At 31.0% G+C, this 10,306-nt stretch overlaps 1 protein-coding gene across 1 annotated transcript in view; it reads right to left on the bottom strand.

Annotated features, from left to right (window-relative positions):
* Nucleotides 1-9,066, bottom strand: part of LOC139486052 (uncharacterized) — a 32,974-nt gene extending 23,908 nt beyond the window's left edge. Inside the window, exons 1-7 of the mRNA XM_071270742.1 lie at nt 8,974-9,066; nt 5,082-5,171; nt 4,665-4,744; nt 2,744-2,812; nt 1,955-2,002; nt 1,230-1,313; nt 184-413 (exon numbers count right to left, since the gene is read on the bottom strand). Coding sequence (XP_071126843.1) covers nt 184-413; nt 1,230-1,313; nt 1,955-2,002; nt 2,744-2,812; nt 4,665-4,744; nt 5,082-5,101 — 531 coding nt within the window. The 5' untranslated portion in view covers nt 5,102-5,171; nt 8,974-9,066. The remainder of the gene's footprint in view (nt 1-183; nt 414-1,229; nt 1,314-1,954; nt 2,003-2,743; nt 2,813-4,664; nt 4,745-5,081; nt 5,172-8,973) is intronic.
* Between the last annotated feature and the right edge of the window lie 1,240 nt (nt 9,067-10,306).

Consider the following 10,306-nt stretch of genomic DNA (forward strand, 5'->3'; position numbering starts at 1 on the left):
AATTTTATTTTTTGAGACGTCAAGAAATAAAGTTGAACTGGTCTTTTTATAGCCGCAAAAACGTGTTAAAATTTAAAATCATTTACATCACTATTATAACAATGTATATGTAGTAGACATTATTGTAATGAAATGTATGGATTTTGTGCGTTGCATTTGTTATTGCGCATATATCATCTTTACCTTTTTTCCATCCTTTATGCTATAAATCTGAAGTTTATATTTTCTTCTGTTACCGGCTCTGTCGCCTTCTATAGCTATATCAGATACTTTTTCAATGTTGTCATCATTCCCTGGTATGTCTACGTAACATTTTCTTGGAATCAGTTCATATAGCTTCTTTGGTATTTGCTTTCTTTCCTCCTTTGGCAGATTTTTATACCAGTCTGTTTGCTCAATACTTTCTTCAATAACTAAAGATATGCAGTTTAGCGGATTATTTTTACGGGTGTAAAAATTTACGATTTTCATTGAATAAGTAATGCGAAATATTTTGGCGGTTATTATTTTGGCGGGTTCAAAAATTTTATTACTGGTAATACCTTTGAATGTCCTGTTTTAAATTTGCGGAATTCATTTTGGCGATTTTGTTCTATCTGCGAACATAAGCGAAAATTTTCACCTCGCGAAAATAACCCGCCATACGGTAACATATCAAAAAATTCTTCAACACTCATAATGGGTTAAGTCATAACTTTAATGATAATAAAATGTTTTTATGATACAAGCTGCTGTAAAAATTTATTTTTCATACATTATAGACTTCAACTTTAAGATAACTATTATTTTAAGAAAAGAATCTCGTCCTCCCAATGCAAAATAAAACCTAAATTTCCAGAACAGAAAAAAAAAGCACTGTCAATATGTGTATGCGGTTGTCAGATAAAGTTATAACTAAAACTGTTATAAAATATTCCAGGGAATTGACAGCACACTTTCATTACCTATTGATATTGTATTAATTGTTTTTCGTGTTTCAATTTGGCGTTGTTATTGTTTTAATGTATATTCTGTTAATAACACAGTAGTTCAAACTGTTGTATAGGTACCAATCAAATCAAATATACATGTTTTGCTTTTGTTAGAAAATTAGCTTAGTTTCACTTCTAAAATTAGTAGACAATGAATTAAAAACTGTCCCCTTTTACTGTTATTCCCTAAAACAATTATGTCGCAGATATATTTTTCAAAAATCGATATAGAAATGTAGAACAATTATATTACATTACCTGGCAAAACATGTTGTAGATAACCACAGTAATGTGACCAGGCAAGTCCATGGGCCACGTCATTTCCTATCATCTTTCTTCTTTCTGTAACATGCGTACAATATAAAGAAGGGGTTTCCAACCATATACATTTATTCAAATGTGTTGATCGTCAAAATAGAGTGTTCTTACCCCCCGAAAACCCCTAGATCCACCAATGGTATTAATTATAATCAACTCGATTTATCGTGCAAACTGAATTTTTGATACCGGTGCACAGTTGTTTCTAAACATATGTCACAATCTGTTTAGAATTCTTTACCAAATACTATCATTTGTTAATTTCAATATAAACCATTGAATAGGGCATATACATTTTTCAATTAAAGTAAATTTAATGAAAAGTTCAATAGTTCAGCTAATGTATAATAAAATTCAGAAATATCTTTGTAAACAGTGTACAGTGTAAACGAGAGGCCAAAGATACCATAAAATAGACAACATAAACTGAAATAATATGTTTATATCTTCATCCTTTTTTCTAAGGAAAACTTCTCAGATAAAATATTGATTAATATTTATTAACAAAAAGTTGTTATAATACTTGTTTGCGAGTTACTACAGAAATAAAATACATTTAAAGTCAATATATCAAACATTTAGTTTACTCATTAACTTTGTGTTAATACGGAAGTTCGACCATTGATTTACATGTAAGAACCATATGTTTTAAATTACACACTAACCGTCCGCTTCTCTTTTCTCTGTAATTTTCCCTGAAGACCAGTTTAACCCTGCGCAACAACAATACATTAACATAGTTATTTATACATAACTTATGTTTATGTCAAAGAACATTTTCTTTTCCTCTTTAAAAAATTGCAAAAAGAATACAATATTGAGAACAAAATCTTATGAGAAAAGACGTTGCAATTGCGCAAAAAATCTATAAATCGGTTTTCTTTTGCTACAAATGTTAGAGTGAAATAATGTAGTTTTAGCTATGTTTCCCTTCTGCTAGACATCAAATATATGGTCAATGACATGATCAGTAAGACGTATGACTCTGGTAAGCATGTGAATGTCAACCCTTCTCAAGTCCATCTCTTGTTTGTCAATGTTCTTGTTTCTTAATCTTAAGTTTTATATGTAGTGTTTGTGGATCGTTGCTTGTCTTTCGTCGATTGTGTTGCGATTATGGCACGGGTTCTGTAATTTTCTGAGTCATACTGCTTGTGAATACTCTTTCTTTTTCTGATGTCTTGAAGTGGTTATTGAGTACCCTTAATCAAAGTGCAAATATGAGAATAAAACTGTTATCATCTGATCGCTCAATGACAATTTATCAATATTTACCGTTAAGGAAGACTACTGCAAACTAAAAATACACGTTATTAATGTCATTTTTTCTGGATTAACCTTCACCAGGAACGCTCAGAGCATAACATTTAAAAGATACGATAACCCATTATAGTATCATACTTAAACATAAGTTATCAATTAAATGTTTATCATATAGCGTATATCAAACACACCTGTGATAAGGTCTTGTACGAAAACTTTATATGCCGTGAATGCACTCACTAAGGTTACACTTGCCGCAGCTAAATAATTCAAAAATATATAATAGACATTTAAAATAATCCAGTGTATACAAAACTATTAGTACACAGATTGTACTCCTGAAGAAGGAAGACCCTGACAGATAATAACATAAATATGGCGTTTGAATGATTCTCTTATTATTTCACAGAACATGTCGTCTTCCAATTAAACAGGGACTCAATATGTTGTGTAATTTGTAAAAAAAAATGCTGCATATTTTGTAGAAATAAATTTTCACATATTAAAATCATATCTGCAAATAGTATTGTGTAGCAAGCATAATTGCATTCAAAAACGAAACAAGGTGCGTTAAAGAGTCAATAATCTTGATAGAATTAAAATTTACCATAAGAAGTAACAGAGATAAAATTTACGATTATAGTTGCTTCAAAACCTTAATTAGATCTGGAAAATATTATGTGACATATGTCAAAATACTTAATATTTCTAAAAAATTACAAATAAAGTGGTCTTTGATGGAAAGATATTTCTTATTCAGTTCGTTGATATTTTGTTAAAATAAGGTATTTTAAATTTAATTCAGCAAAGTCTTTTTCTCTAATAGTATAGGTTATTACATCAATATAAAATCCAATGCGTCACCAATATATAATTTGTGTAAATCCTATAAAATACCAAATTCCGAAGCAAATTCAGATATAAGAATCCAAAAAATTATTAAGAAAGTTCGCTTCCTAGTTTCAAAATAAATAGCTTTTGATAAAAGTAGTATATATCGATAAGGTATTAATGAAGGAATAAAAAAAGCAAAACATATATAGAGGTCTATGTGCTTGTTTTCGAGATATAGGGCATTGAATTTTTGCAGATTTTTCTCTCTTGATTTTGCATAGCTTTATCATTGACAAGTTAAAATTCTCAAAAACCATTAAATCAATAAGATTTCATAAGACTTTTACAAATGGCTTATGATTACACGTGCAAAAGATTTATGAAAAGAAAAATGGTGGTCAATAGGCAAAATTTGTTATAGCATTCAAACGGCAAAAACCAGAGGATTCCGAAAATCTGACAAACTTTCCTAAAACACGACAAGCGAACAGCCTTAAATCAAACGCTAGAAATATGAGTTCAAATGTTACATCGATGACATTTTTATTGTTTTTCGTCTGTACGAACATGTTCAAAAACATGGTAAATGAATAGCGTACAGTTTATTAGAATCACTTCAGGCCTTCCTTATTTTTTTTTCATATTTTGTCTCTCTATCAAATCTTGATTGTTGTAAATGCTATAATATGGCAGTTCTTGTCCATTCGGTTTTGATGTGTTTTGTCATTTGATTTTGCCATGTGATTATGGACTTTCCGATTAGATTTTCCTCTGAGTTCAGAATTTTTGTGATTTTACCGTTTCCTTCTTTGTTGTGCATGGCAGGTCTATGGTATTTTGTTTAAAGTACCTATTTTATATTATTTGTAGTTATTTTTTGCCGATGATTAAAAGATTGATTGATTGATTTAAACGCCAATCTCAATACTGTTGTACTTTATCGTGGTGGTCAGTTTTTGTTTTATTGGTGGAGGATTCTAACTGACATCGTCTGTGTTGACAAGAGAGTATTAGCGCAAATCGATTACTTTGACCACTCGGACGCCAATATATCATAATTGTTTTGTGATGAAAACATATACATGATATAATATATAATATATAATTCATCCCTGATGATTTATTGTTGTACATATAAATTCTAAAAGCTGTATATAAAATAAAGGACTTTGATTTGTTTAAGTATTTATGTACTTCAGTAAGTAATCAATACATTATTGGTCATCATTGAAAACTTATTTCTGATAAACCAAAGAGTTTCACGGAACATATACATACCTGTTTTACCGAATTTGCCATATATCCATGACAAGTTTTTTTTATTGACAACGTCCTTTATTTTAGCTAAATAATCTCCGCTACAAAGGAAATAAAAATCATAAAATCTTAATTGCATGTATATTATAAATGTATGAGTTATAATGTTGCCTTAAAAGAAAAAAAAAGCAGAAGATTATTAAATAGTTAAGATACAATTACATATGAGTATAATTAAAAGAATTAAACAATTTGCAATTGATGATTTCCCGGTATCTGAAAGGTACATAAATGTATAATAGATAATGTTTAGATGAGAAAATCATCAATCGTCACAAAATAAATGGGCTCGTAATGTCAACATTTAATCTATAAGTGCAATAACAGAAAACAATATTTGCTGTTTCGTTTACACCTGTTTTTGTTATTTTATCTTACATTTTAGTTTCCTTCGCCATATTTTAAGATGAAAACTTGAAAAGACCCGTCCTGTTCCTTTCTACACGTGACTAGCTTGATAATTAAAATCTGAAAAAAGATCAGGTCACCACATTTTAATACACATACGGCTGAAATATCGTAAGCATATAGAACTGCACGACAGGTGGACTGTTTGTCAACGGCTATTACGAGACTAGCCAGTGCTCCAGTTCATAACATGCCTTAAATTTTTGAGTGAAGTTGTCTCGCTCTTTTATTAGTTTTGACATTTGTGTGGTTCAGTTTGCATCTTGGTTTCTAATATGAGACACAAGTAAAATAACAAAAATACCAAAACCGAGGAAAATTCAAAACAGAAAGTCTGTAATCAAATGGCAAAATCAAAAGCGCAAACACATCAAACGAATGGATAGCAACTCTCAGATTCCTGACTCGGTACAAAAAACAGCATATTATTACGCTGTTAACAAATTTGTGAGGGGAAACAGCAACGATGAACATTTATGAAATTACTTGAAATTTTTACATACACCTTCATACCTAAAATGAGAAAATTAGAAGTTAAGTAGTTAAATGTTTGCACATAGTGTTTTGTGAATTTTTTCAAATTCATCTTACAAGCTATACAAATCAAATTATAACCAAGCCAAAATAATCCAATTGACGTTTGGATTGAATTTAGAAAACATGAGCGGTATCTCCTCGACAAAATAAAGTGACGTTTCAACCACTTTAAATGTAATACATTATAATGATAGTATATGAAAAATAACAGACAAAAAAAAGAAAAAAAGTATATGATAATAAAAGTGCTGTTTTAGTCTTCAATGATATAAAGATACTATATTTATTGTATATACGTCACTAGGAATAATGATTACAATATATGTCCCGAGAAGATTTCAGAGAGAAACTCAGGATTTGACTGCAGCAATGAATTATAACAAATGAGTGACATGTAATATAAAAGATGAATTAGAAAAAAATTATTCTACATGCCTTAATCCAAACAAAGTCATCTTGAAAGAGGGACGAAAGATACCAAAGGGACAGTCAAACTCATAAATCTAAAATAAACTGACAACGCCATGGCTAAAAATGAAAAAGACAAACAGACAAACAATAGTACACATGACACAACATAGCAAACTAAAGAATAAACAACACGAACCCCACCAAAACCTAGGGGTGATCTCAGGTGCTCCGGAAGGGTATGCAGATCCTGCTCCACATGTGGCACCCGTCGTGTTGCTTATGTGATAAGAAATCCGGTAAATAGTCTAATTCGGTAGGTCACATTCATGAAAGGGAGGGGATTGTAGTTACGACGTTAGGAACATATCCGATATCATTTGTGAAACGGTTATTCCATAACGGTCAGCCAACTCGTGATGACGTCCGTAAAATTTACGAAGGGATGATGTCAACTTCACCATTTGGAACTCTTGATTTAATAGCTTCCTTGTGAGCAGCAACCCTCTATCACGAAAATCGTGATAGGAAATGCAAGCACGGGGATTTCGTATCAATTGGGAGATATATACGCCGTATGCAGGTTCTGCTGGAATGTTGCTCCTAAGAAATGGACGGAAAGTTCACAATTGGAAAGCTGAAATCATCTCTTTTGTCGTAAAGTTTTGTTTTAAACCGACCCTCATTGTCAATTTCTAGATGTAAGTCAAGATATGAGGCCGACTTAACTGTATCTGTAGTATCCTTTATCTCTAGTTCGATGGGATAGATGCGTTCCACATAGTCACCAAATTTTGAATTATTTAGTGAAAGAACATCATCTATATAGCGGAAAGTAGAGTTAAAGGATATTGCTAACTTCTTGTCTTTCTTCCTAAGAAGTTCCTGCATGAAGTGAGCCTCATTATAATAAAGAAACAAGTCGGTAAATAGGGGGGCACAGTTTGTTCCCATTAGAATGCAGACAGTCTGTTGAAAAACACGTCGTTCGAACGTAACAAATATGTTGTCAATCAATCTTGATAATATCAGTTTCAGAGAATTTTTTGTTTGAATCAGAGCGATCCTTTACAAAGTAGGATTTATCCCTCCCTAAGACAAGATACTTGTATCTACGTTGGCTATTCTTTTATATGAAGCAAAGCAATACCAACTCTTTCAATTTGTCTTTTAGTTAGGAATGTGGAATACTGGTGAATACTTAAGAGTAGAAAAGTCAAATGTTTTAATAGTGTTACAAGATGAAAGAGAGTTAGATTGTATGTACTCTAAAAGATCTTTAGAATTTTTAAGTATCCAATTCTGATTCACGCCACCTCTAGAATAGGCAGTTTCACAATAACTTTTAAACCTGTCTTTGATTGCTGATAAAATAGGTGTTAATAATTAAGAAATATGTTTCGTGGAGCACTTGGAAGACCCAGCAATATATTGTTGTTCGTAAGGACTTATGTAGTTTAGGTATCCAATACAGTGATGGAAGAACCAGTTCTTCATCTTTGGTTGAAGTGCCAACGGAACATAGAACATACCTATGATTATCCAGGATTTCCTCTTTGGCAAGTGTCGTGAGGGTATATGTTGAGTTTCCAAGTGAATTTTCAATACCTAATTCGTTTATCAAGCAGTTAAGGTAATGAGTTTTACACACAAAAACGATGTTTTATGGGGGCTTTATCTGCGGGGACAACAACATACTTGTCATGGATGTAGCTATATATAGGATAGGTGTTTTGCAACATTTGGGTCTTTAAAGATTGACGTAGCATGGGCATTGATAGACCCATTGAACATGCATGCAATATTTGTCAGTGAACGGTAAAACAACTGACAAGCAATCAATTAATCTATACACCTCTTAAAGCACAATATTATTGCAAGTCAGACAAAAACAATTTCGAGCGTTTTTTTAATCATTGTAACTTTATTTGTATGTTCTCTTTGTATCACGAGTAAGTTTCATCCACGAATCAAGTAATCTTTCATTTACCTTTGAAAACATATCATTTGCATCTTTGTATTACAAAAACCATCGTTATTATTGCATAGCAATATAATATTTCCCACAGAAAGTAACCAAAAGTTAGCGTAGAATAAATTCCAATATTGCACTAGTGTAATAAATCTTCAAAATTCATGACGTCATCAACGACAAAATCTTAGTTTAAACCAATTTTTACTTTCGAATATTATATTGCTATACAATAAAAGGGTTATGGCATGAATATTGGGGAATATTGTCCCTCCTAGAACATATATTGCACTCGCAAGCTCGTGCAATATAAAATTCTAGCCGGGACAATATTCCCAAATATTCATGCAATAACCCTATAATATCATATGTCAGCATTACTAGCATATCTACCGCTTGCAATATGGTTAATCATTATTAAAAAAACAATGTTTGTTCTCTATTCTCTTTTTGGATATAAATATAACACACACTACTATGCCGTTTACATATTTTACATATTGGATATAATTTCAAACACTGATATCAATATAGTGGTGAAGACAAAAAAATATCCGAATAAGAATTAATTCCCGGCGCAAAAGTGTATTCAACAACCGCCATTTCCAATATGGACCCCGTAATATGTACTAATAATGATTGTTAGAACGTCACACGACAATTGATATATATATATATATCTACATAATATAATTAACGGATTTCTGGTGTCCAAAATTATCCGTGCTCTCTCAATTTTAGACTTTCTGGCCAGAATTCTAAAAAGACATTATTTCAACCTTTTTCTCAGACACTAATATACGAGCTGGACCTTTATGATATGTCAGCCTTTTCAGTTTGAAATAATTTCGTACAAATTAAGAAAACGACATCATGTACGCTAAATACAATTCATCAATTATACTTTTATATTATATATATATATATATATATATTATTACTTACCTTAATATTAGTTGTTGAAACCCATTATGCAAGCTTTCTTTGTTTACTAGATTTTAAGTTCGTATATATTTTTTTAAAGAAACAATCAATAAGTGTTTCTTTACTAAACCACGTGTCTTTAATTGTAGGAGAACATTTATGTTATAATTCGTCAATTGTTTATATGTATATCGATATATGCATTGTCTAATGATTTGAATGCTATCTGAGGCATTCATCATATAACAAATCACCTTGAAAACTAGTATTTTAAAAGAATATACACCGTTTTCACAATTTAACCTATAACGATTTAGTTTTAAAATTAAAATTGGACGTATTTCGAATCAATACAATTTAAATCTTTATTCACTTTGTTTGAAATATATGTTTTGCATGCACATTATGGTTTATAATTGTGTTAACGTCTCACTATAAAATAACAATGTTTGTAATTCAAAGAGTACTATTATTAATCATTTATCCAAAAATCTTTCATTAATCTGTTGCATGATTTTCTAATTGATTTCCGTTACTGTGACAATAGATAAACATTACATAGGACTTTTTCTGAAGAGGCTATTTTATTAGTACCATGATGTACGTGCGATGTGGAGTTTTTACAACATATAATATATTGAATGTATATAAAGTCAATTTATAGTAACATTATTTACTACACTGTAATCAGCAATTCTGTGTTAATTTGACTTGAATTTGTCAAAATAAATTACCTCGGCTGTTTTGGCAAAACATTTAGGGAGGTAAGGTCCTAAATGTTCGTCAGCTGCGTACTTTATTTGGCTTTATGTTATTCGATCGTCACAAATGCGTCCTTGTAGACGGAACACGCTTCTGGCATACATTTTTATAAACCGGATATCTATGATGAGCCTATACGCAAACTTTAAATTATTTTTGAAGTCGTGTTATATGCATTTTTGCATTATTTATCCAGATCGTAACATGTAAGGGTTATTGCGATTGCACTGCTTGTTAAAGGTCAAATAACAAAATTACCGAACTCCGAGGAAAATATCTTAAACGGAAAGTATTAAGCTAATGTACAAATCAAAAGCTCAAACAAACGAATGAGAACAACATCCATATTCCTGACTTGGTACTAACTTTTATTTATTCAGAAAATGGTAGATTAAACCTGGGATTATAGCTCGCCAAATCTCTCACTTGTATGACAGTCGCATACAATTTTATTGACAACGATGTCTATTCAAAACAAACAGACATAATAGGCAAAAACATTAAAAACGGGTAATGATTTGTTTTTATTCATTTAAAAATCAATAAATGAATATGGCAGTCATGTACTTTCAATCAAAAGTAATAATACACA

This window comes from Mytilus edulis, chromosome 8 (genome assembly GCF_963676685.1).
Source record: "Mytilus edulis chromosome 8, xbMytEdul2.2, whole genome shotgun sequence".
Lineage (NCBI taxonomy): Eukaryota > Metazoa > Mollusca > Bivalvia > Mytilida > Mytilidae > Mytilus > Mytilus edulis.